The sequence below is a fragment of the Amblyomma mixtum genome, chromosome 9 (assembly GCF_055824585.1).
Source record: "Amblyomma mixtum isolate Tamu chromosome 9, ASM5582458v1, whole genome shotgun sequence".
NCBI classification, from domain to species: domain Eukaryota; kingdom Metazoa; phylum Arthropoda; class Arachnida; order Ixodida; family Ixodidae; genus Amblyomma; species Amblyomma mixtum.
In genome coordinates, this window is record NC_143020.1 from 75770212 (window position 1) to 75797068 (window position 26857).

At 47.5% G+C, this 26857-nt stretch overlaps 1 protein-coding gene across 4 annotated transcripts; it reads right to left on the reverse strand.

Annotated features, from left to right (window-relative positions):
- Window positions 1-2098: 2098 nt before the first annotated feature.
- Window positions 2099-11047, reverse strand: LOC149329767 (uncharacterized). Of its 4 annotated transcripts, none has more exons than XR_016285463.1 (4): window positions 7091-7418; window positions 3132-3243; window positions 2642-2790; window positions 2099-2377 (listed from the first exon to the last, which is right to left on the reverse strand). XR_016285463.1 is itself a non-coding variant. In XM_089559618.1 (4 exons), exons 2-4 carry the CDS (start codon window positions 3134-3136, stop codon window positions 2201-2203), a joined length of 309 nt encoding a protein of 102 aa, XP_089415744.1. In that variant the 5' UTR covers window positions 3137-3243; window positions 10423-11047; the 3' UTR covers window positions 2099-2200. The 4 variants fall into 4 exon arrangements, 3 of the variants coding, with proteins under 3 accessions (XP_089415744.1, XP_089415742.1, XP_089415745.1); XM_089559618.1 differs by lacking the exon at window positions 7091-7418 and adding an exon at window positions 10423-11047 and having other exon boundaries at window positions 2664-2790; XM_089559616.1 differs by lacking the exon at window positions 7091-7418 and having other exon boundaries at window positions 2664-2790; window positions 3132-3428.
- Between the last annotated feature and the right edge of the window lie 15810 nt (window positions 11048-26857).

Sequence of the window (26857 nt, forward strand, 5' to 3'; positions counted from 1 at the left end):
CCACTCCGCCATGCCAGCTGAATGGTTTGGAATGAACAAAGGCGCGTCTAAATAATACGGCGTCTTCGTTCACTCACATCTTCCCCCCTTCCCTTACGGCAAGGTTTAGGTGTCCACCCAGATATGCGAGAAAAATACACTTCCTTTCCTCAAAAATAATTTTGCGGTCCAGCAAGGCGTAGAGCCGGATGGGCGATGGCGTTCTGTGGACTCCCTGGCAGCGTTGCAAGACGCTGTCGCGTTCCACTCTTACAGGCGAATCTCAACATCTTAACCACACATCAGTGACACAAGCCGACAGCCAATGGACGCGTCATTGATTCAATTGCTGGCAGCACTTGAGTCATCATTCACAACCACATTCGTGGCAGAATGCTGTACTCAGGCTTTCGCCTTGCACCACTTTAGTCGCCAAAGTGTCTCCTAACTTTTTTTTTTATGCTTTATGTTCGCTGTCAAAGCAGAGGCCTGGTTGATGCGTATTTTTTATGCGAAGCATACTACTTTAGCTACCACTTCAGCCCTTCACCGTGGTTATGCGCCTCCAAATCACGTGATACACGACGTCACACCACGTGACACGATGATGTCACGACAGTGGAGAAACGGGGGCCCACCTCGCGCCGTCGCTGTGGTCGTGCGCCTCCAAATTACGCGACACGATGATGCTTCGCATTCTCCAGGCTTAACCAAGTTAAGCCTCATCCATTTTCTTTTTTTTTTCATTTCCTTGACTGTTGTATTACCTCCCCTGATTATTTTCCTTTGTGGAGAAATTAATGAATATTTTTGTGAGTGCGTATGGCGTACCAGCACCAAGATATTTGGCTTTTTCCTGGGCACCGAAAATAAAGATTCATTATAAAGATTGATTAAAACTGTTATCGACCGCATCATTTCTTCGACAGTTCCCCAACACGCCGGTTATCCCCAGTTAACTAAGGTGCGCGTGCTCGCTGCGACTGCTGGCTACTGCTCAATGGAGAAGTGCCTGCCCCACCATCTACTTTATATTGGGCATGTAAAGTAGAGAATGACCGCCTGCATGTATAGAAATTAGCCCATAAGGCTATCACGACATACTATTAAAGGGCAACTGCAGCACTTTTTTGAGCATTTTGCGATATTCAAGCATTCAAATCTATATAGGCTGTACATAAAGCATGCCAAGTGTTTTTGCACTAGCATTTCAAAGAGTGACGTAATAGACGATTGAATTTTGCGCTTCTCCTCACTGCACAGGAGGAGTGCAGGAAAACTGAGCGTGACGTCACGGAAAGTATGATTTCAAATTACCGCTGTCCTCAGCCACACCCTGCCCTGACGCGTTAGACGCAGCCAAACAACTGTCAAGGCTTCGCCTTCGGTGGCGTTGGTTTTGTTCCTCCAAAGTAGGCGTTTGTGCGTTGGAAATGTACCGATACCTTCGATGACGTCATCATGCGCCCCCCACTTGGCGTTGTGCGCTGTGGAGAAGCTTGAAGGGCGTCCGGTCTTTAATCGGCGATTACTTCACTATTTCAAGTGCTAGCCCAAAAAGACTTTGCATACTTTACCTGTAAGTTTCACACATTCGACCCTCTTAAGCTGGTTGATTTCTAAAACTTATGCAGTTTCCCTTTAAGGCGGAGCTTGTCTCCCCAATACGTTCATGGCAGCCTTCGCTACTCAATGCGAGCGATGCAGAAATTTCAAAATAAAATATTTCTATCCGCATCGAATCCTGGGACTTTTACCTTCAATATTTGCCTAAAATTACAGTACAGTATTGCAATATTAAAATATAAGTCAAAGAATCCTGGAACATAACGTAGCAAAACTAAAGACACCCAGCGAAGGAGCACTTCCACTTTACGTGTTCTTCTTGGTGTACAGTTTTTCACCTTGCAACAACAACAAAAATAAAGCCTGGAAACGAAGCAATAATTCGGAATAAAGTCTTTTTTTGTAATCCTGGGCGGCGGTGCTTTGAAGTCTTGTCGCTAGATGCCGCCACAGTGTCCACGTCTACTTGAGTTGCGCTATGCCATGCAGACAAAGCGTCGTCCACAAGCATACATTGTCTGCAGACATGTAATTCAAAAGCAGATTTTGAAGAGAAAAATAAAAGTTCGCTTTTATTTTGACATAATTAACACGAGAAGAAAATAGATAATGCTTCAGGTGGAGAACACTGCTGAAACTACCACAGGACGCTTCACTACGTTTCCCGGGACCACGGCGTTTCCAGGTAGCTCTTATCTAGGTGAAATCGCTTGAGAAGATTCTCTAGGTCCGCCATTTGTACGTTTTTAAACGGTGCAGGCAGGTCCGAGGGATGGTGCTCTGCAGTTATGAAGCGGTAGTCCATTCCGGCGGTGTGCCGATTTCTGACCAACTGCAAAAAAAAAAAAAATCGCAATAGCATTATAAAACCTCCTGCATATTAGCCAAAATTTGCAACAACACACGAGATTCAAAAACATAAAAATCAATCTCCGTGATTTAGGCAAGTCAGAGGATATGATAACAAACCATGCGGCATTTACACAGACTAACGGCTTTAATTAGAATTTAATGAATCATCAGTGCACACTAAAAAGCGCCAAGTGTCAAGGGTAAAGGTTTGGTGCAGAAAAATTTCATAGATAAGTAACATCACTGTCAAAGATTGACGCAGACACCCCAGCAGCCTCAGCAAAAGAAGAACGCGGTGTCTGCGTTGGAGAATTCACGATGCCAAGGGCATGCTGCACACTGATAAGCTGATCAGGGAGGGAACGTTCCGCTCCAGGCTTTTGGCGAAGAACCCTGCAAGAAAGTAATAAAGAGGAAAAAATTGTTTTCTTCACGCTTTAATCCGTGCACAATCTCGGGTCTATTACATTCATTTTCTTGCTTAATGGCAAGGATATGAGACCCATATATAGAAAAACATGCAAAATAAGAAGACCACTGCAATGAAGTCAAGAAGATGGCATATTCCGTCATCGAGAACAGTTTGTAGAACTTGAATCCCTTATATTTAGAATCAAGTGGGTCTTTTAGCCCATTGAGAACCTCTACTGGTTACCAGAGGTGCGCATTTGAAAAATTAACATAGGAAATCTCACTGGCGAAATGACAACGCCTAGAGAGATGTGCAAACTCACCTCATTAGCTCGCGTAGAAGATGATAGAGGCGTCCGTGTTCGAGGACCCAGTCTGCAGCCTGTTACGCTGACCTGGCCGGAAAGGTTCCGCATTCGGATTTAGCGAGGAATCCTGAAAGCAAATGAGCGAATAAAAAAAAGTTAGGAGACACTTTGGCGACTAAAGTGGTGCAAGGCGAAAGCCTGAGTACAGCATTCTGCCACGAATGTGGTTGTGAATGATGATTCAAGTGCTGAGCACTTGAATCAATGACGCGTCCATTGGCTGTCGGCTTGTGTCACTGATGTGTGCTTAAGATGTTGAGCTTCGCCTGTAAGAGTGGAACGCGACAGCGTCTTGCAACGCTGCCAGGGAGTCCACAGAACGGCATCGCCCATCCGGCTCTACGCCTTGCTGGACCGCAAAATTATTTTTGAGGAAAGGAAGTGTATTTTTCTCGCATATCTGGGTGGACACCTGAACCTTGCCGTAAGGGAAGGGGGGAAGATGTGAGTGAACGAAGACGCCGTATTATTTAGACGCGCCTTTGTTCATTCCAAACCATTCAGCTGGCATGGCGGAGTGGCTAGCGTGCTCGTGTCGCACTCCGGACACCCTGGATCGGTTCCCCAACTCGACCAATTTCGTAATCGGTTTTATTTATTTATGTGGTCTGACTAGAAAGGTTAATTAGGGTATTTGATATTTACATTATTGTAATCCTATCCGTCGAGTTTTGTCATTCACCTGTAAAATGTTGGAACTGTCTAGGATGTTCGACACAATGTATGTGAAACGAGGAACGTCAAAACTGTCAAAACTGGCAAAGGAGTATCTGTTCTCGCTTCGGCGAGCGCGGCTTCGGGCCGCTTCTTTTTGAGCAGCGTCCGCTCCGGCGGACGCAGTTGTTGCTGCGACGCGCGTCTTTCTTTTCTTTTCCTCTTTCTTCTCACCTCTTGATTCTCCTCTATTTTAATTAGGCTAATTTATTAATTAAGCAATTAACGAAACTCAATCCCAACTAAACGACCCCTTTAATTGGTTGCATGGTCACTAGCCAAAGTACAATTGGCCCCATTTAAAATTCGCGCACTGTGACGTCACGAGCATTTTGCCCAATTGAAAAGCGTGACATTTCTGTCGACAACTCCTGCTTACAACGATGAGGCTTTAAAGGCTTCCGCCTTAAAAACCCCGAGGCAAGTCCGCTATAATCAGTATCGAATATCGTGTCTCATTTAGTTAAAAAGCAGGCCTAAAGCTAAGCAAAAATTCAGGGGGCACTTTGACTGTCTAAAGTGTGTAGAGGCGAAAGCGTTTTCCGCACCACTTTCACTGCCTCTGTGGCACTGGTGGCGTCACATATAATTGAGTACTAATTACTAAGTGATGACAAATCACTAATTAATGGTTAATTACTGATTAGTGCCTGAATTTTAATAAACTGCTAATTAATGACGCTTAACCTTCACCTTTAGGGGTGGAACGCGACAGCGTGTTGTAGCGCTGCCAGGGAGTCCACGGAACGCCACCAGCCGTTCGGCGCAATGCCTTGCCCTTTGAACGCAACGCTTTTTTAGGAAAGGAAATGGCGCAGTGATTCTCTGTCATCTCAATGGACACCTGAACCGCACCGGTAGAGGAAGGGAGGAAGTGGGAGTGAAAGAAGACAAAGAGGGCCGTAATGAAGAAAATGAAAATTGTATTTGAGGAAAGGAAATTACGCAGTAACTGTCTCACATATCTCGATGGACACCTTTCAAAATTGAGGGGGGCACTTTTTTGACCTAAAGTGTGGTCACTCATGTGCGGTTAAGATGTTAAGCTCCGCCTCTAAGAGTGGAACGCGACAGCGTCTTGCAACACTGCCAGGGAGTCCATAGAACGCCATTGCCCAAGCGGTTCTACGCTTCGCTCGTCGGTAAATTGGTTTTTGAGGAAAGGAAATGTATCGGCCTCTCATATCACGGTGGACACCTAAACCTCACCGGAAGGGAAGGGAGGATGATGGGAGTGAGCGAAGACACCGTATTCACTAGACGCGCCTTTGTTCATTCTAAACCATCGTGCTGGCATGACGGAGTGGATAGCATGCTCGTCTCGCACGCCGAAGACCGGGGTTCGATTCCCGAGCTCGAGCAATTTCCTACTCGGTTTTATTTATTTATATGCCCTGCCAAGAAAAGTTAATTAGGCTAATTGAGTAATTAAGCAATTAACTAAGCTCAGTCCTACTTACTTGGAGCATCACTATACGATCCCTTCAATTGGTTGCATGGTTACTAGGCAAAGTACAATTGGCCCCGTTCGAAATGCGCGCCAGTGACGTCACAACCGTTTCGTCCAATTGAAAAGCGTGACATTTCTGTCGAAAACTGCTGCTTACAACGATGAGACATTAAAGGCTTCCGCCTTAAAAGTGATGCAAACATGCAAAGCGCATTATCTTTGCGCCATTTCATAATTTTCTTGCAGCATTTCGGAAACCAGAGACCTCCTCAGCCAATCAGAAGCGCGCGTTAAACACATGCCGCCTATCCGAGTGTTGACTGCCCGCAGCGCAGGCAGATATGGGAAGCAAAGTGTATATGCTTACGCGGTCACTGTACCATTAGCGTGTGATCTCCAACTTATTCGCTATTGCGGGCATTTTTCAATACGCTAAGCCATTTGTCACAATGGCCATTTTCAGCATACTGAGGACGTATTAGCGGACACAATTCCTGTTAAATGGAAGATCCTGCGCAGTGGCCCTGCAGAGCCACACCCATGACAGTACCTGGTCAGGAGAGGCGTGCAGTAAACCGCTCTACGTCTCTGTTATTGCGATTCCGGCATGATAAGAACGTCAATTCACACACTGACACCACCGTAAGCAGATGGCCACTTGACGATAAAATGGATGGATAGGGGCGCCCCCTTTGAAACGGGGTGGTTGCAATTTCCACCTTGCTCAGCTTTTTTTCCCTTGATTTTTGTTCATCTGTGTTGTTTATTCTCATTAAGATTCGCCATATTCTTCCACTACGGTTTCCTGCACTTCTAACCTGATGTCACCTGTCTGCTTTTCAGCCACCAATACTCCAATCGCTTTTTGCTAACTTCGACTGCAGATTCATAAGCTCAGCCCTAGAGCACCATCTAATTGTTAGAAAGGAAACCAAATTTGTGAACAGAGTGACGCTCTTCTTTAGGCCTTAACGCTGCAGAATTATCACTGTAGTAAAGCAAAGTAATCCCCCATACACTATAATATAGGGTAGAGGAGACGCAGCAACACACCGCTAGTTCCCCTTTGAATGAATACAGATGAAAATTGAAATACTGAAGACGGCACTTACAGCTACGAATACAGTGCGATCACGGTTGTCCTGCTACGCTACTGCTAAACACAGGAAAAAGTGTAGGTAAGCGACCATAACGTTTGTACACAACGAAACACGCTATATTTTTATCGCACGCTACCACATATGCGAATTTGATATCTGCAGTGGATTTTGCATAATCAGAACGCAGACACAGTACTTATAGCGGCTGAGGTAATCCTTGAAGTAATTGCTCAGAATTAATACAGAATACCGCCGTAAAGTTGTCTAAAGACGGGTTAAAACATCAGCAAGAGCAATATGTACAAATTAAGTCCATCAAAATGGAAAAGCAAAAGTTGCCTTCACATAGCGCGTACCTGACGCCCTCTTGGCACATACGCAGATGACGTTGAGGACGCCAAACGGCGCGACGTGCCTTTGGCGGCGCTCGCGGTACGCGCTATGCTAAATGTCTCTATTGTTCTGCGGTAAGGGCTGACTACAAGAAACGAAAAAGCACACGCACAAGATACCATTTGGGCGTAGTATACAAGAATGGACCTTTCAGGGCATCTTGATTTCAGCGAATCTCTGCAAATCATTAGCTCTTGTAGGCCTTAAGCAAGGACCATTTGGAGAGAAAGCAATAACAAAATGTGTGTGTTACCAACCTGCGCGTTCAGTTGCGCCACCCATTTTAGAAAGAAAGGGTGATGCTCTCTGCGTTCAGTGTAGCACTCCTGACGGGCGGGACAAGTCGTGCACTGCGAACAAAGGAAGAACGTGGTGAATATATAGCATCGTGTTGTTTTCTTGGGTGGTTCATTAGAATGACATAATCTAGATCTAATGTGGCGCCTGAAAAAACTAGAAAAATCGCTATTGTTTACTATTCTTGCAAGGACTGAGGTAGTAACAGCGCATACCTTTAGATAGACAACCATGATGAAACGTCCGCTGGTGTCCCTGGTTTCTCGAGAGCAACAAGAAGCGGCTGCGCAAGGCAGGCGTTGTACTGTGTGTGTTCTCCTTGGGCGCGACTTCTTATACATTTCCCCGACACGATTGTTGGCAACCCCTGAAGATCACTATGCCAATACCTCATCCGTTTTCGTGGAACCGTCTACAGATCCCTTATTCCCTCTTACCACAAGGACTAATCTAAAGGTGTCCTTTGTATCCCAATACAAAGACCTTACCACCAGTACGAGAATGATCTCTGGCACACCCGCATCTGGTTTGGTTCCTGGATCCTTTTTCCCAGCCACGTTCAGGATTTTTTTTTGTGTATTCTCTCTCTTTCAGAGCATTTTCAGCTTGAACCCAGAGAATAGGAGGTGCCCAGAAACCCTTATTACCGCACAAAGCTGTGAGTCAGTGTTCATGGAATGCGAGAACAATCCGTTCTCTTCCCGGGATTCCCCTTTCACAAGAGGTGTTTCCAGACGCTGGTGAAGGCAGTGTCAGCGAAGCTACTGGTCTTTTTTCCTGTGCGGCTTACAAGTCATCAATGCAGGCCCTGTTGTGTGCTGTGGTGCTAGAATACTCACAGTAAAGTTTCACAGGTTCTTCTTCTTCTTCTTCTTTGCACCAGAGGTGCCCCGCCAGAGACGGTTGGTTTAACTCGAAGACTGAAACTTGATCTCTGCACCAGGGGTGCCCCGTCAGAGACGGTCTCTCGATGATTCGAGACGCAGGGATAAAAAAAGGGAATAACTGAAGATTTATATACAAATATTTACGGAATATACAAGTTAGATACAACGGCAAAGAGACAAACAACCAAAAAGGCGGAACTGGCTAATACTAGGGGAGGCCCCTACTCGGCGTAGCCGAAGATGCGTAGCATCTCACCTTAGCGCAGAACCCCGCTTCCGGCTCCGGGGCCCAGTTTTAACTCCCTAAAGGCCCGGCCCACATTCCGTAGCTTCCAATCATGTTGCGGCCTTAACATCATTGGTTCATCCAGGGCATGGCCAGCCCTCTAGCTTCCGTAAGGTAGAGCACTCTCTCCGCCACTAAATAAAAACAAACACAAATAGACATTCGTGCCAGCACGTGCGCGAATCGGTACTGCGGGCGGGGTGGACACCCGTACTTCTTAGCGCGTTCACGAGCGGCCGCGTTCCAAATAGGAGACGCTTCGCTTTGAGCGCCCCCAGCCGCGTTCCGATGACCCCGCGTACACTACCGATCCCTTACACGCCCTTCCCAAGATTCTACAAAGGGCTCAAATGCCACTTTTAGAATTACAGCAACAAGGGATCGGTCCAACTCATGAAATCGCCGCGAGGGCGACGTACATAGAGCAGTCACATATCGTGTCATCACAGGCAAACAAAACCTGACGCAAAATGCACACGCGCACCAACAAAACAAGCGAAATGCACACATTCAAGTACGCGTTTCACACAATCGAATACATACAGTGGCATGCCTGTCGTGCGCCGTAACACGGCGTCCATGTACCCAGTTCACTTGCATGCACGTCCTGCTTGCAAACGAGCACACACACACACCGACACTCGAAACTGGAGCGTTCACTAACACTCGTACGATGTCCTTAAGTGGCCACGTGAGCCTCCTTAATCGCACCGAGCGTCCTTGTGCGCGTTCGAGCCCACACGTGTCTCATTCGACACGATTAACACCTAATGGCCACTATGCACATCAGGCTGGTGCCACAGCGGGGCGAGAGCTCAAAAGCTGGTGCCCTCCAGGATCAAACACGCCCCGGTTCTCGATGGGTCTAAATCCCTGACCACATGACGCACCTGAGGGCCCGCTCTCTCTGACGCGCCGGTACGAACCCCGTGCTGCGTAAGGAGCATAGCCCTTGCTCCGTCTAACCATACTAATGCAGCCGGTCTCGCTACACTTGATTTGGCGACCTGCAGCACGGAACATAATGTTCCACGAACCTACTTTCAACATGAAAGCCGCGCACCTGCCTCCTGGCACTTCGGCTCGCTTAGAACCATTTGCCCCGTTCCTGCTCGGGCAAACACTGACGTTGCCGTTCCCTGCTTGATAGGTATTTGCCGGCTTCGTGACATCGTGTAACTCCAAGGCTCCATGAGCACCCTCGCAGTCACTTGACCCGAGCTTGCTTTGCGGCAAGTGGCCACTCATTTCCGGGTCCTCAAAGGACCTGGCCGGACACACACCGGGTGCGTTCGACAACAGCAGGGCGCTCTGCCCGGTCGGCCCAGCAGGCCCACCTCCGCTCTCTGCCTCGTATGAAGGGCTCTTGCCACCAGTAACGCTACGGGGCACTTCATGCCCTACGGCCGACACAGTGTGTGTTTTCAGCAGCGCCAGATTTTCACCTGTTACTAGCTCCGTGTCAGAGATCACAATCTCATTCATAGAGCCTGCAGGAATAAGATCACTCTCCTGCTTGGTTTCGGACAATTTGGTCTCGATTGGCCCTAGATCACGAGAATTGGGCTGCTCCTGTTCTTTGCTAGCCGCCAGAGGTGGCGGAAAAGCTGCGATATTTCCGCGTCTTTCAGGAATCCTGTTCTTATTTCCTGAACCTTTTGCGGCCTTTCCTAACAAAGATGCGTTCCCGCATACCGGCTGATTGCTTGCAGCGTCCTCACTACTGTTTCCGTGACCTGTGCATGACAAGCATAATCCTTTGTCTTCCAGCACAGGCGGCCTCTCTGCTCGGGACTCGCAGCAGTTCTCCCTGGCTAGTTGACTAGCTCTCCGAGACTGTTTGAGCTTAGCCAGCTCGAGCTCTAGCTGCTGGCGCCTTGCTTCTAACGGCTGCAAATCCGGAGGCTTTTTCCTCGCATAGCGGAGTCTTTCCTCCATTCACTTTTGCAAGCTCAGCCTGATAATAAGCTAAGCGCGCCTTCGCCAATTCCACTCGATACCTCACATCGAGTGAGGGCCGGCATGGATAACTCTCCATACCGCCTTCTGTATCCCTCAACTGTCCTACCGGCTCGAACACATGCACAGGGACGCTAACAATGCGACGAAGGAAACTCACAGTTTCGATGCGTCGATCTGCATTGCCAGCTCCTTGGCGTCGGAGTCCACCGCCACTTTCACCGGACGCTGCGATGAGCTGTCGCACGCCGCTGGTCCTGTGCACGTTGTCGTCACTTGCTGCGACCCACCGGTGACCGTCGAGTTCTCGACGCGCTGCTTTCCTTCACCGGACGCAGTCTCGCGTCCCTGGACTACTGCCGTAGTCCTTGCGTCCTTGCCGCCGTCTCTCAGCAGGTCCTTTCTCGAACGCTGCTGTTGCCTGATCGTCGTCTTTCTCCCTGTCTTCAATCTTCTTCCTGCGCCGTCTTCCGATGGCCGCAGGATCCTCGTCGACTGCGCCAGTAAAGTTTCACAGGTTCTTTATCCTCCTCGCACCAGAGGTGCCCCGCCAGAGACGGTTGGTTTAACTCGACGACTGAAACTTGATCTCTGCACCAGGGGTGCCCCGTCAGAGACGGTCTCTCGATGATTCGAGACGCAGGGATAAAAAAAGGGAATAACTGAAGATTTATATACAAATATTTACAGAATATACAAGTTAGATACAACGGCAAAAAGACATACAACCAAAAAGGCGGAACTGGCTAATACTAGGGGAGGCCCCTACTTGGCGTAGCCGAAGATGCGTAGCATCTCACCTTAGCGCAGAACCCCGCTTCCGGCTCCGGGGCCCAGTTTTAAAGCCCTAAAGGCCCGGCGCACATTCCGTAGCTTCCAATCATGTTGCGGCCTTAACATCATTGGTTCATCCAGGGCATGGCCAGCCCTCTAGCTTCCGTAAGGTAGAGCACTCTCTCCGCCACTAAATAAAAACAAACACAAATAGACATTCGTGCCAGCACGTGCGCGAATCGGTACTGCGGGGCGGGGTGGACACCCGTAATTCTTAGCGCGTTCACGAGCGGCCGCGTTCCAAATAGGAGACGCTTCGCTTTGAGCGCCCCCAGCCGCGTTCCGATGATCCCGCGTACACTACCGATCCCTTACACTCACAGTGTCGTCTCGTACGCGACAAATCCGGACAGAAGTATTTTTGAGCGGGAAGCCTTTTATGAACGCAATTTTTTTTTCGTATAATTTAAAGATTTCACTACAACAGCCAATATAACTACGGTTCACCCTACGGTAGTCATAATTTTTTTCTATTAACGAATTTTGCTTTCGTCAAAAGCGACCCCTTTGGGATCCTTAACTCTTTTATGCTGGCGATAGAAATACTTAAAAGAAAAATTTTCCTAAATATCAGATGAATGAAATATATTGCTTTCAATATGTCCGTAAAAGTATTCTGCATTTTTCAGAATTGTTGTCCGAATTATTTGCAGATAATCACTGTAAAAGCCTTCGGTGGGTATGTATCGCAGGAGGTATAGAATGCACCCGAAGCTGACATGATTGGTCTGGTATGCAAAACACTCGGCTGCAGAAGGTTGGGAGAGGCAGTGTGATGCGTACCGAAGCAGCTCTATAACCGACATGGAAGGCGGCAGGCACAAATGCACCGAAAGCAAAAGTGGATACCGAGAATTTCCGTCTTTTGTCTCACTCATGGGAATCTTAGATGCCAGCACTGGACTCCACCGCTTGCGCTCTTTCGCGGAACCTAATTTTTCTGCGTATGCTATACGGCTATCCTATTCGAACAAACGGAAGAAATATCTGAAGTTGCTTAGCCCTCAATATTAATATTTCATCGGTCCAGACCCAAACAGACAAAACTGCACGCCCAGCAAGTCGCTGCTTAGGAAATATGCCCATATCCGCACGCTAATTGCGAACTGTAATAAAGCAAGACATGATGTTGGCTAGTCGGTTCATGGTTAGAGCGAAACAAGACAGTTGGCAACGTTCTGTTAGCTCCTTCCTAAAACGCCACCTCGACCAAGTTTTGGGTCGTGATCCGTTCCTCATCCGCAGCTCCAAGGACCTCGTGCTGGCTCTGGAACAGGGAATTCCCTCCGCTTACACAGCTATTTCCGTTGATGTACAAGATCTTTTCTATTCATTCTGGGCATTGTGCGTGTGTATTCGTGCCTTTCTTTTGTCCTACTGCGCTTTGTGTGTGTGTATTCGTGCCTTTCTTTTGTCCCGTCGTCTTCGCGCAGTTTTGTTTCGCTCTAATAAAGCGCTAGCTGACTCCGTTTTAATGCTACACAATATAAGATGTCGTGCAGGCAGAACGATGGGTTCTCTGTCACAAAATTCAGTGATTGATCAAGCTAGGTGGACGTAGTCAAGGTCGCGCGCCACAGGGTGCCAATCCCAAGAGGGCGCCAGTTTGAAAACCCATCACGACAGGCGGAGCTAGGTGCCTGCTGCAGTATTGACAACGATACCGGAGTGGGCGAGCGTAGCGGGGGAGTCAGAGGGTCAGGTGGGCGGAGAACGTAATAAATAAATTAAAAAAACTCTATTGCAACGACTGTGTCTCGAGCCCGCGGCGGCGCGTACAGATGTGCTTCGTTGACTACTTCATTCGACATACAACGCCATCGCCATAATCGATAGTCGGACATCTAACTCATATAACTGCAAATATCTCGCACTGTACTTCTGATGTCGTTGCCGCCAGCACGCAATGAATTCTCTCTCGAGATGACTTAGGAGGCCCGAAAATATTTCTTGACTCTACTCGGAAGGAAGCCATGGAGTGTTGGAAGAGGCACATTCTACATTTTACATTCGTTCATTCCACCTTGTCTCAAAGAGGCGTTTAACAAAAATTTGATTGCGGGAACCAAACATTTTTTTTTATTCCGAGAAGAAACGACGTCGAGTAATTTTGTCCTGTGAGCAATGACGCCGCCGTTGTATCCAACCATAGTGCTCTTTCTCAGTAAGGTTTACAGAGTGCGGAGTAACTAAGAGAACAGGCACCCGGAATTTCCGGAGTGCCACTCCCTTAACATGTCCAAGAGGCCTAGGAGGATCGCTGCAGGCGCAAAGGAACCCCTCGCCCCCCCCCCCCAAAAAAAAAAGAAAAGAAAAAAATTCTGACGAAGACGGCGGCGAGCGAGTGCAAGGAAAGTAGGGAAAATCGGTCCTATTGGGCCAAGCGGAATTGGTGTAAGAAAAAGAGTGCCTGAAAAAAAAGATTGAACTTAGCAAAGCGCAATTAAAAGACAGGGACAAGAAGAAGAAGCAAACAGGACAAACGCTGGCAAGCGTTTGTCCTCTGTGCTTCTTCTTTTTGTTCCTGTCTTTTAATTGCGCTTTGCTAAGTTCAACATAAAAATCGATTGGTTTGGATTGTGGGGTTTAACGTCCCAAAGCGACTAAGTCTATGAGACACGCCGTAGTAGAGGGCTCCCGAAATTTCGACCACCTGGGGTTCTTTAACGTGCACTGACATAGCACAGTACACGGGCCTCTAGAATTTCTCCTCGAAAGAAATTCAACCGCCGCGGCCGGCATCGAACCCGCGTCTTTAGGGTCAGCAGCCGAGCACCATAACCATTGAGCCACCGCGGCGGCGATAAGAATCGATTGGTGGGCGAGTTGGTACATGACTAGATGATACTAAGCGCAAAAGGGACAGGACGAACAAAGAAACCACACGCACAAGGCGCTTACTGCAACTGTAATCTTTTAATGCACGATCTTGCCTTTATAGAATAGTGGAAGGAAAAAAAAATGGCTGAGGCTTAGCTAAGGTTAAGCCTAGCCAGATGCGAAGCATATTGATGGCTAGGCTTGGTAATACATGGCTTTCATTGGTTGACGTTCATCCCGCTCTTCATCGGTCTCTGTGGCACGCTGAAGCTTTCGCTTCTCGTTCAAATCAGCCCTGCTTCTAGGCGGCATCCCAACACCTGGCCGCCTGGTAAGTGCCCGGAGAGCGAGGCAAGCTCAGCTTTATACCGCTGCTGTAGCGTTACGGGGTCAGCTGCAGCGCCTCTGATGTGGAGCCTCTACCGCCGCGGCCGACCGCGCGAGCCGGCAGCCCATCTCTCCTCTCCTGTGACGTCATGTTGTCACGTGGTCAGCCGCCGCGCCTCTGATGTGGAGCCTCCCCCGCCGCGGCTGACCGCGCGAGCCGGCAGCCCATCTCTCCTCTGCTGTGACGTCATGTTGTCACGTGGTGTCACGTGGTCGCGCTAAAGGTCAATGGTAGCTCCACCGCCGCGCTCGACGGGCTGTAGTGTAGCTCTAGTAATATGCTTCGCATAAAAAGCGAGGTCAGCAGCTAGCATTTCGTTAAATGTAGGAAATCGAACGTCAAGATATCCAGCATACACACCGACCGAATATCCCATTATGTAGAGTAGCGTCTCTGTCACTACCTTCAGATAGCTCGAAGGGATAATATTACTTTCATAGCAGTATTAGTTGATGAAGAAGGCGATGTGCAATGCACAGCGCGAGAGTGTGTTGCAGTTTAACACGACGCGTGCTAACGGCATGATCACGCAGAGCGTAAGCTGCAGCTGTTTTTCGTTTGCTGAGGACCTGACGTGAGACGCAGTGTATAGGCAACGACAAACCGGTGGTGAACCGAGATTCTCCGCTTCAACTGACGCCGCCATGTTGCCTGAACATAGAGCTCGCCGCTAACGTTAACCCAAAACGGAAACCTACTCCGTTTCGCACAAGTGCCTTTGAACGCCCCAAACTATATGGGGATCAGGTGGCTCTGGGCCCCTATTCTAAAAAGCCCTATCTTAGCGTATTTATTTTCAGTTGTCATTATTGTGTTCAGTTCAGAGTGAAAGAAAAGCAGTACCCTCTTCAAGACATAGATATATTTTGTTAAAAATTGAATAATTGTCAAACTTTTTTACAATCTAGCATCATCGACGTGCCAAGTATTTCACTCTTTTTCACATTGTATCTCCATGGCAACTAATCAGTGCAAACACACTAAGCTCTCCACTGTTATTTTGGTGGGAAGTGAATGCCTTGCGACTAGCTTCCGTCCTGAGAGATTCCATGTTTCCTCTGGACATGTTAATCCCTGTTGGTTGCAGTGTTTTAAATTTGTGGATTAGGAATGCTTCTCTGTAATTTCTGTCCCTAGTCGATTTGAAGCCTGACTGTAGAATGAACAATTTGTGTTCGTCGAATTTGTGATGGCGTCGATTAAAATGGGTCGACACTGCCTTCTGTTCCTTCCGTGTTGTGTCAGCCCGGTGCACGTTTAATCTGGCACTCATTGTTTGCCCGGTTTCCCCGATATATTGTTTCTGGCAGAAGGAGCACTGGAGCATGTAGATAATATTGGACGATGTGCAGTCAGAACTGGTCTTTATATCGAAACTGAAATCGCTTGTAATGTTCCTTTGTAAATCTTTGCATGTCTTGCATCTAGGTCGAGAGCATGAAGTTGCTGTACAACACTTAGATTTCACTAGCCATCATCCAAGACACTGCAAACAAGGTATATTCGTAGGACAGTCAACGAGACTAAGATGAATATGTAACGACGACGACGACTACCTGAAACACCTCCACTCGCTAAAAAACGCACTAATCATGAGAAACCATCCACAGACAACCCTTAATAATGCGTTCCAACGAGCAACCACTTTGAAACGAGATGTAGTTCTTAAAAAAACGAACAAAAGCTAACAACCTCCTGCACATATAACGAAATACTCAAACGCGCTTCCAAACATAAACAATATCCTGCGGAAATACCACCCCATTTTAAGTGGTAACGACCGTCTCAAGAAAATATTTCCCGACGCACCAAGGGTAACATACAGACGCAACACAAACCTGAAGGACATCCTGGTGCATGCTAGGGTCGGTAAGAAACCACCACCGACAGTAACTTCATGCTCTCGACCTAGATGCAAGACATGTAAACATTTACAAAGGGACACTATGGATAAAAGTACGGCAAGCGATTTCAGTTTCGATATAAAGACCAGTTTTGACTGCACATCGTACGATATTATATACATGCTCCAGTGCTCCTTCTGCCGGAAACAATATATCGGAGAAACCGGGCAAACAATGAGTGCCACATTGAACGGGCACCGGGCTGACACAACACGGAATGAACAGAAGGCAATGTCGACCCATTTTAATCAAAGCCATCACAAATTCGACGAACTCAAATTGTTCATTCTTCAGTCAGGCTTCAAATCGACTAGGGACAGAAAATACAGAGAAGCATTCCTAATCCACAAATTAAAACACTGCAACCAACAGGGATTAACATGTCCAGAGGAAACCTGGAATCTCTCAGGACGGAAGCTAGTCGCAAGGCATTCACTTCCCACCAAAATAACAGTGGAGAGCTTAGTGTGTTTGCACTGATTAGTAAAAGAAAAAGACGCAATTACTATATATTCAGAGTATTATTAGTAACCTGGAACCAAAATTGCTGCAAGGAAATAGGTGCACTATGACGCTTCATGCTTCAGTAAATTAACCTTCTGAGCTGCGGAATAGCGTCGGTACCGCTCACAGATCCGTGCACAGATGTCGTAGCGAAGGCAATCTTAGTGAAATAGAAAGAACATCCGCGTGTTGTAAAGGTAAAGTAGCCGTTTAACAGGACGCGCTGGAATGAACCAGAAGCACAACACTCTACGGCGCAGTACGTGACAGTGGAAAATGGGCGGCATAAAACGCGGGGATCCCATATTACCCATTGTAAATAATTAGGCTTGCTATACTAAAGTTCTTCACGCCTAGAAGTTTTGTAAAATGTTTAAGAGCGTAACGCTTCTTATGCATAGAAGAAGCCAGGGATAGACAAAAATTGTTCACATTTTCAGGAGTTTCTTTTTTCGCGACGTGTACAAAGGGCTCGGTTGCCATTCGCGTCGTAAACAAGGAAGCGCTACAGAACTCTGCAGGTAGGAACATAGTGATTTCCGAGGCTATACACAGCTTAAAATTAATAGCATGCTTGTCCTATTATTACTTGATTTGACAAAGCCTGCAAGGGGTAGCACATGCAATTATGTACAGTTTCTGCGGGAGGAGTTCAAGCAAAAAGCAAGCGGTCAGCAGCAAACTGCAACGGTAACAGCACCGTTGCATCTTCGCCAAAGCGACGACAGGCGGAGCAGCCGGCGCGGGAGGCATAGCATCATCATCATCACTTAGCGATGAGGGGCACTAGCGGCCGGCGCGGCATTCGCCATTTCTAAAGGACACTTTCGTTGTGCGTCCATTCTTACCACTGATATCAGCTTAGGGCCCGTATCTCAACTTGCGTTCCTTTCGAAATCGCCGAAAGGGACGTTTTCCAAACGGGCGAGAACTGCTTGCGGACTGCCGGCCGTCGGACTGCCGGCTGTTACCAGCCCATTTGCTGATAAAAATCTGTATTCGGATACAACTCAAGAACGCAGCGACTTTTCCTTCTCAAAGGACCCCCCCCCCTCCCGGTTTCACTGGAATTCGGTTTCACTGGAAAGATTTTCCATGAATCGTAAAAGTAATACAGGAGCGCAAGAAAACGAGAACCAACACGCAAAAGACAGCTCCTTTTACGATGTCTGTTCACAACTAGCTTAAACTGAAGTTTTGTTTTTCAGGGACTGCATTTGGCCTTTTCCCCAAAATTCCTCTCAGTAAGAAAGGGGTATCATTCCCTTCCTCCGCTTCCTTTTCAGTAACAAGGTCTATGGCAGAGGGGGAAAGACATGCGAGCGGCCATAGGCAGCCTATAGGTGGGAAAGGTACAGGAGTCCAACACCCAGAGCAGTCTTTGTTCCCTTTCCCTTCCTTTTAGCCACTGTGCGGCATCCAATGGCAAAGCAGAAACTAGCAGCTCTTTCCTACCGCTGCAGAAAGAATTCGCAGCAGTGTCACATCCGGCTTAGTAGCAGCAGCACCAGTGGGCCAGCTGAGTGATCCGTCTTTAGCAAGCCGCCGCTGGTTACGATGTCTAAAATTGTCGTGGGTGATATCGACTACGAGCTGGGCTTTTGCACAGTGTAGTTTGTTGAGCCTATTCCGCCGAACTGGTTATGTATTGCTTGTGAACAGGTTCAAGATCTTACCGCGTTGCTTCCGTGCTTGCACACAGTGTGCGAGGTTTGCTACAAGCGGTGTGCAGACGACGACGTATGCGTCTGTCCAAAGGACCGCACGCGGTGGCGGAAGGAAGACGTCGAGTGGAAGGAGTTCCCTGCTGACGACCTGCTGCAAAGAAAGGTTAGTGGACCTGAGTTCGGTGCTAACACTCGTGATCGTAGCTTTGAAACGGGAACAGTTGAGCGCATTTTTTGCTAACGAAGAGCCTTCCGCATAAGTTAAGGGCAACGCAGCGAGCTATGGAAAAAAAATCATAGGTGTAACGTTAAGACATCGAAAGCAGGGGGCGTGGGTTAGGGAACAAACTCGGGTTAATGACATCCTAGTCGTAATCAAGAGGAAGAAAGAGGCTTGGGCAGGGTATGTAATGCGATGGCAAGATAACGTTTGGTCCTAAAGGGTAACGCAGTGACTCCAAGAGAAGGGAAGCGTAGCACGGGGCGGTAGAAAGTTAGGTGGGCGGATGAGATTAAGAAGTTTGCGGGGATACGGTGGCCGCTATCGGCAAATGACAGGGTTAATCGGAGAGACATGGAAGAGACCTTTGCCCTGCAGTGGGCAATGTTGGAGCCCAAAGGGGGTTGAAACGCCTTGACTTTGCATCTAAATAACAGCAGAGATATTGTTAAGAACGAGTTGCGCAGACATAAAGGACGAACACAAGACGAAGGTGTGGACGGAAAGATTAAAATGAAATCAGTTGAAGTTTGCACACTTTCTGTCTACATCGTCTTTAATATGTTCGTCCTTTACTTCTGTCCAACTCGTTCTTATCTATAAGCATGCGCCAAATCACCCAACAAGAAGTTCTTCTAAACAGTACAGAGACGCTTAGCGTACGCGGAGTGCTCAGTGGCCATTTGTATAAAACATCATAAAGACCGGAATATTCACCAGTTTCATGCTTGATTATTATGTTATCGAATTTCGCTCCTTATGTGTGCTTTTATGATTCTGTACTGATTTTTACTCATGCCAAAACGAAATAAATAATGAATTAACTGGAGAACTCTCAAATTCTGCAATTCAGCTGCTCCGCAAAGATGGTTTTCAACCAAATGCTCTCGCACCTAGACGGGGTTTTGGATTTTTTTTTTGCAAAGGAAGAGGGAGATCTGCGTTTGAAGCAAGTTGCGGGATGGACACATATTCACTGTATGGGTTTTCTAGTGAATACAGAATATTTACACATTAGCCATCCTATCACCAAGAATAAACAAATAAAATGTATGGGGACTTGCGCCTCATGCTATCTCTTTTTGTGTTCTTAGTAGAGCTGAGAACGCAGTGTGAACACGTGGGGTAAGCCGAGACAGGTTCCCTCCTGAGGAAGGCGCCATTATAGCCTTTCGACATGTGCGCTTTACATCCCATTTCGAGAACTGATGGCAGTCGTCGTGAGTTCAAGTTTACAAAGGCTAAGGTGGATACCCCTCTCCATTTCTGAAAAGGCTACAATGGAGGGCGACTGACTCATCTCCCCTCACGCTAATCCCTCTTGTGGGTAGAGCAGGAAGGAAAAACGCAGTCTGTGAACGATGGCTCTTGTTTGTAGAGCATCTTCCGGTAAGCTTTGCGGCAATTTCAAAAAGTTTCGATACTGGGATGTGTCAGCGTTTCACTTTTCAACGGAAACAACGCTGCCAACGGTTGAGCATCAAGCTGAGGGGCACATGAGAGCAAGGCCGCTGCGCACAGTGGGAACGGAGGGGGGGGGGGGGGGGAGGTGACTAAGTTCGGGCCGCCATTTTTCAGAACACGAAGTTTTCCATATGGGGCCGTATCGATAGGAATAAATGGCAGCAGCCGGACGGAGGGAGGCGCGCGGCGGACAATGGACCCTGAGAACAATTCAGAAAGTCAGCTTTTGTGCCTAGCGCAAACCCTTGACTATGGCGACCAAACCGGTTTTTTAGGCAGAAATAGGGTGCGGCGCTGGAGACATCGATTGTCAAGATAATTCCGCACCCCTTTTCCGTATGCTTCCAACCATTGCTGCTGCCGCGATAAAGGGATTAAGCTCCCAAGTGATGGCTTCGCAGGTACAAATCATCCTGCAGGTTTAGTCACCAAAGAAGTCTGAAAGGCGATTGTGCCAAAGTACTACTTGTCAGTGCATGCGCAGCATAAAGGCTGGTTTACATGCAAGTGTCTGAGCGACTCATCGCAAGGATAATTTAGTCGTAACCTCATCGCTCTGGCCATCGTGACGACTCAAAGCAGGTTTCTGCGAAAGCTACCGGCGCGGCTCGCCAAGCTAATGGCGGCAGTTAAGGCTTGTTGTTTCGCTGGATAGATTGCGCTGAATGAGGAAACTCCTATTGCTTGCGTTTTCGATTGCAGCGCTGCTGCTGCACCCACCTTCAGCCCATTGGACGCTACCCGTCCCAATCGTAAAGGGCTTGGCAGCGCAGGGAAACTGACTTACGGATTTTCGCAAGGGGTTTACAACTCGACGGTCGTTACTGTTCGGCGCATGCGCAGTGGTGCCCCAATATTTCCCTGCTCTCTAATCGATAGGACCCCCCTATTCTGAAACTCCCCAATAGCAGGTCAAGCTGCGATTGACTTAAGTGAAAATGTGGCACACAAGAGAGCACTGCTAGACAACATTTAAACTTGGTTTTGTGGTTAAAGGTTAAAAGACTTTGGCCTTGATCAAGAGCGACCCGACCTCATTTATGGGCGGTGGTATTTTCCGCCATACGATCGTCTTGGCTATGCAATGTAGAGAGTGGTGGTTGTTACCAACATTACTTTCACTAGAAAAGTTTGGCTTATTGTTTTCGGTGGAAGAACATGGCCAGGTTTTTTTTTTTTCAAGAGGGGCGCAAAGTTTTCTAGCAACCTCTTCTATTGAGGTGTGCGGATGAATGAGTGCCCAGAAAAACCACTGCTGGAAGCATGGGGTGGTATTATACACGTGCGAACTGTTCACTGCGAAAAAAAAATATCTTTTCGCCTTCCAACTTGGTAGTTACAGGGCGCAATTACTCTGTTAACGGGGCCTTGCGATGTAAATGAAGCTTGTGGCAGAGCGAGTGCCATGCCTGAGCGCGGAACTAGGTCGCCCGATTTGCAGTACTTAGTGTTTTACTTTGTACTCAGTGAGGGTAAACTGATAAAACAAGGGAATATAATAGGAAATACGTCATTTTTATGGACAAGGAAGGTTTTATAAGTAAGATAATTGCGTAAATGAAAAGTGAACATGATCACCACTCGCGGATTCATACAAGTGCTGTTCGTGATGTATTATGCGCTTCTTCGAGAAGCTACTTCCCCGTCAATTGCCAATTACCGTCGAAATAAGAGAGAAGCCTATTGGGTGCTGACCAGGAATGCAAACAGTCTCATTGATAAAGATGCAGAAAAAAAGACGACTGACATAAATGCTAGACCGAAACAAGAGCCTTGAATTTTACTGTCAAATTGGTCGCTCATGATGATTGTCACCGTTGTACGCAGCAAGGCATACCCAAAAATTCTAGACGAGGACTTTGAACAGGAAAAAGTTTATGAACGCAATTTTATATGAGTTTATGGGCGTTTAACGTCGCAAAACGACTCAGCCTGTCAGGGACACCGTACTGAAGGGCTCCGGAAATATCGACCACCTGGGGTTGTTCAACGTGCACTGATATCACACAGACACGGGCCTCTTAGAATTTCGCCTTCATAAAAATTCGACCGCCATGGCCAGAATCGAATCCGCGTCTTTTGGGATAGCAGCCGAGAGCCATAATCATTTAAACACCGCGATGGCTTTTCAGGCCACTCGGAAATTTTTCATATCTTGGAAGATTTCATCATCATCTGCCTGACTACGCCTACTGCAGGGCAAAGGCCTCTCCCATGTCTCTCAATTAACCCTGTCCTTCGCCAGATGCGGCCACCGTGGGTTGTTCATAGAAGGTTGCGTCCAAGTGCTACACCAAAGTGGCTAAATCCTGTTCTGGTGAGGAAGTGCGTTGTCGGTGCTATTCACCGGAAGGCTTCACTATGAGAATTAACATATCAGCAGATCTTCGGTCTACAGGCTTGAATTTTTTTTGTTATTAAGGTTTGTGCTATCGTCTAGAGCGTTCCCCATTTGGTTTTCTACGGCGGTCTTACCTGCTTGATAGGAGCGATGGAAACTTCATAAAAGAAAGATTTTGCTACACATCGGAAGAATGGACCATTATAGTTACAATATTTCTATATCAGTATCCTACAGTTTCTCAGTATTCGAAATTTTTTGTCTAAGAATGTTGGACATAGTAATCGCAAGGTCTCAACGGCATTCACGCTCTTTTGTGCTTGGTAGGTGGCGGGTGAAGCGGTTCCGTTCTTAATTCACGAGTCGAATCGATTACTTCGTACAAGCTTTGAGTGTTTTCTAGTTGCAAAGTGTCGACTTATTTTTCTGCCGTGGCTATAGTTACTCCTAGAAGAAACTGTATCTGGCAATAGAGTTCCGTCCAGACGAAGAAAACTGCAGCTAGACTTTCATCCAGATGTAAGGAAGATTTCAGGCTATGTAAGTCGAGGCGTAGAGAGTACGTCTTGAATGCTCCCGCGTGCCTGCATAGCAGGTCAGCGAGGGAGTATTTCACATTTGGGACCGCAGGGGTAGTGGGATGACAAGAAGCCATCTTCGTCAATCACCGTTATAGTTGTGCTGATGAAGAAGGTTCTTGGTAATTGCAAAATGTGAAGTATGGCGGCGAAAGGTGCGGGGTGCTGGAACCGCTGATGGATTGGAGACAAAATCGAGAGGAGAGACGATCCATGGATCTTTGCGCTGCTCGGAAGGCATGTCGATGGTGGTGAGCGAAGGCGCAGCGTTTTCAAGCGCAGAGATGCTGGCTGTCTCAGCCGGTAGGGGGAGAGGGACAATGTATCAGCGTCCTGATGCTTGTTACCCGACCTGAAAAAATGGCACTTAGGTTATATTCTTTTAAACGGAGAGTCCATACAGCCACGCAGCTGGAGAGATGTTTTTACCAAGAAAGCCAATGAAAGGAATGCTGGTCCGTGACCACGTCAAAGGACGGCCACAGAGATAAGGGCGAAACTTGCCAAGGGCCTCGGCTAGGAACTCACATTTCCGCCACGGAATGGTTAAACTTAGCTTTGGTGAGGGTGAGGCTGCCGGAAGCATCCACTTATTTGTTTAATTAACTAAAGCTGCAAGTTGGGCGAGCTGGGGAATGTTCGTGAAGTAGAAAACAGGCCGAAAGAAAGAATGAAGACGCACAGCCCGACGCAGGCAAGCATTTGTCGGCGTCGCCCAGTCGGTTTCTATGTTTCCTTCGCCCTATTTTTTACGTCATGAATATTCGTCGAATCAAGACTTGGACAGAGCTACCTCAGCACCGAGGCCGGTATAAATAGCATCCGTGTGTACTTCGATTGGTGTTCGCAGGTTGAAGTGGCGCAGGATGGGCGGTGTCAAGAGGAGACTGCGGAAGTTGATGTAAGCGTCGTCGCGCGCAGGGGACCAACTCGGGAAATCTCTGTTTCTGCAGGAAAGCGGCGTTAACTGAGTTAAAGAGGCAACAATGAGAGCAAAGTTGCGAATAGAACGTCAAAGATAGGTACAGAGGCCAAGGATGCTGTGCAGTTGCTTGATCGAAGTAGGTTTCGCAAAGGCAGCCATAGCACGAAGTTTGTCGGGATCGGGACGGGCACTGTCTTGACAGAACGTGGCCTAAAATTGTTAGTTAATGAGCAGCAAGAGAAAACTAGGCTAGGTAAAAACCAGATGTATGCGATAAGAGACAAAGAGGGCAATGTCATTAGCAATAGGCATCAGATAGTTATGGTAGCCGAAGAGTTTTACACAAATCTAGACAGTAGTGATTGTAATCAGGATGTTACTGAGAGAGGCAGTAGAGTACAGCAATGGGACCCCCCCCCCCCCAGTAACGAAGGAAGAAGTAGAGACAGCCTTAGGAGCAATGCATCGGGGGAAAGTTGCTGGTGAGGATCGGATAAAAGTAGATTTGTTGAAGGATGGAGGAGAGATTGTGCTTGGAAAACTGGCCATCCTGTATGCGCAATGCCTTGTGACCTCGAGCGTACCTAGAGCTTGTAAAAACTCTAACATTATCTTAATTCATGCGAAAGAAGACGCCAAGGACTTGAAGAATTACAGACCGATCAGCTTATTGTCTGCTGCCTACAAGGTATTTACTAAGGTAATCGCTAATAGGGTCAGGACAACCTAAGACTTCAATCAGCCCAATGATCATGTAGACTTTCGTAAAGTCTACTTCACAATAGACCATATTCACTCTATCAATCAGGCGACAGTGAAAGACGTAGAATATAACCAGCCGCTATAAAAAATGTTCATTGATAACGAGAAAGCATTCAACCCTGCAGAAACCTCAGCAGTTATGCAGGCATGCCGGAATCTGGGTGTAGAAGAGTGTTTTGTGAAAATATTGGAAGATATTTATAACCTTTACACAGCTACCATAGTTCTCCATAAAGTCAGCAATAAATTTTCAATAAGGAAAGATGCCAGGCAGGTAGACACGATCTCACCTATGCTATTCACCGTCTGTTCACAGGAGGCATTCCGCGGCCTGAAATGGGAACAGTTGGGGTTAAGTGTTAATGGAGAATACGTAAGTAATCTTCGATTCGCTGAAGACATTGCCTTGATAAGTCATTCAGGACATGAGCTGCAAAGCATTGATCACTGAGTTAGATAAGAAGAGCAAAACGTAGGGCCTAAAAAGCAACATGCAGAAAACCAAACTAATGTTCAAAAGTCTAGCAAGGGAAGAGCTGTTCGCAATTGGTAGCGAGGGGCTGGAAGTAGTAAGATAATATATCTACTCAGGGCAGGTAGTGAGAGCTGATCCGGATCACGAGAGGGAAATAACTAGAAGAATAAGAATTAGGTGAAGCGCATATGGCAGGTTCTCTCAGATTATGAATGGCAGTTTGCCAATATCCCTCAAGAGAAAAGTCTACAACAGCTGTATCTTACCGGTACTCACCTATGGGAAAGAAACGTGGAGACTAACAAAGAGGGTTCAGCTTAAGTTAAGGACAACACAGCGAGCTATGGAAAGAAAGATGACAGGTGTAACGTTAAATGAACGGAAGCGGGCGGAGTGGGTGAGGAAACAAACGCGGGTTAATGATATGCTAGTCAAAATCAAGAGGCAGAAGTGGGCTTGGGCAGGGCATGTAATGCGAAGACAAGATAACCGCTGGTCCTTCAGGGTAACAGAGTGGATTCCAAGAGAAGGCAAGGGTAGCAGGGAGCAGCAGAAAGTTAGGTGGGCGGATGAGATTAAGAAGTATTCGGGGACACAGTGGCCGCAGCTGCCGAAGGACTGGGTTAATTGGAGAGACATGGGAGATGCCTTTGCCCTGCTGTGGGCATAGTCAGGCTGCTGATGATGATGAGCAGCAAATCTACACTTTCTTTTTTTAAGTTGAGCTGGAAGCTGGCGTTCTTAAGGCGGGGCCATACGTGCTTCAGACGGGACAGATGAGTCTCAAATTCGGGTGAAATGATCACGACGTCATCCAGAAAACAGATGCAGGACTTCCCTTCAGGCCGCGCGTAATGGTGTTCATCCTTAGCTCGAAAGTAATAAGAGCTTTACAGAGGCCGAAATGCATCACGGTAATTCCGTACAGGCTGTCAGTGGTCGCAAATGCGTTTTTGTGGCGATGTTCTGGTACCTTATTAGAAGGGTGGTCGTCGTCACTTTGCAAAGCTAGAGTAGCTATTCAAGTGTGTGCATTATTTTCAGGTGCTAATGATTTAAAAGAGGTTCTCATTAAAAGGCACAATAAAGCGAAAAAGATGGAGACTGAGACCATTTAATTATAAAAAAAATGTTTTTAATATCGGAGCACTGCTGTTGCGATTACACGCTCGCCTTGCCGGACCAACAGGAGTGAGTTCGGAAAACTCACTACGGGGTAAGTGCGTTCTGCAGCGAGTGTCATTAAAGCTCACCGTGTACACTCCGCGAACGACACGTTAGCGAACGTCGCTTGTTGAAGAGTGGCACTAAATGCCCCCCCCCCCCCCCCCCACCCCCCCCCCCCCCCAGTGACAAGGGTATAAAACGTGTTCTCAATTCTTTCTTTTTCCGTTGCTTGTGATGCATGTTATGCTACAAAGACGTTTGTCGTAAGGTGTCTCTACTGGCATCGCAATCCATTTCTAAGGAATCCCACTGTGCTAACGTATGTGACTGTTTGGTAACCCTTACTTGTAATCCTTCGCAGGTTACGTGCTGGAACGCGAGCCGTGGCTGCGATGTTGTGATGGCTGCTTCGCATCTCGCAGATCATATTCGTGACGAGTGCCTGTACAACCGCCCTCTCTGCCCCCAGTGAAAGTCATCGGGCAAGCAATGCCCGGAGGGAGCGCCCCGCCAACTACGACCAGGTTCTGAGGGATCAGAAGCTTC

Excerpts from the sequence above, each read along its gene's own strand:
- LOC149329767 (XM_089559618.1), bottom strand. Across the intron at positions 2,378-2,663 it reads CTTTTGCTGAGGCTGCTGGG|TTGGTCAGAAATCGGCACAC; the intron begins GTGTCTGCGTCA and ends TTTTTTTTGCAG.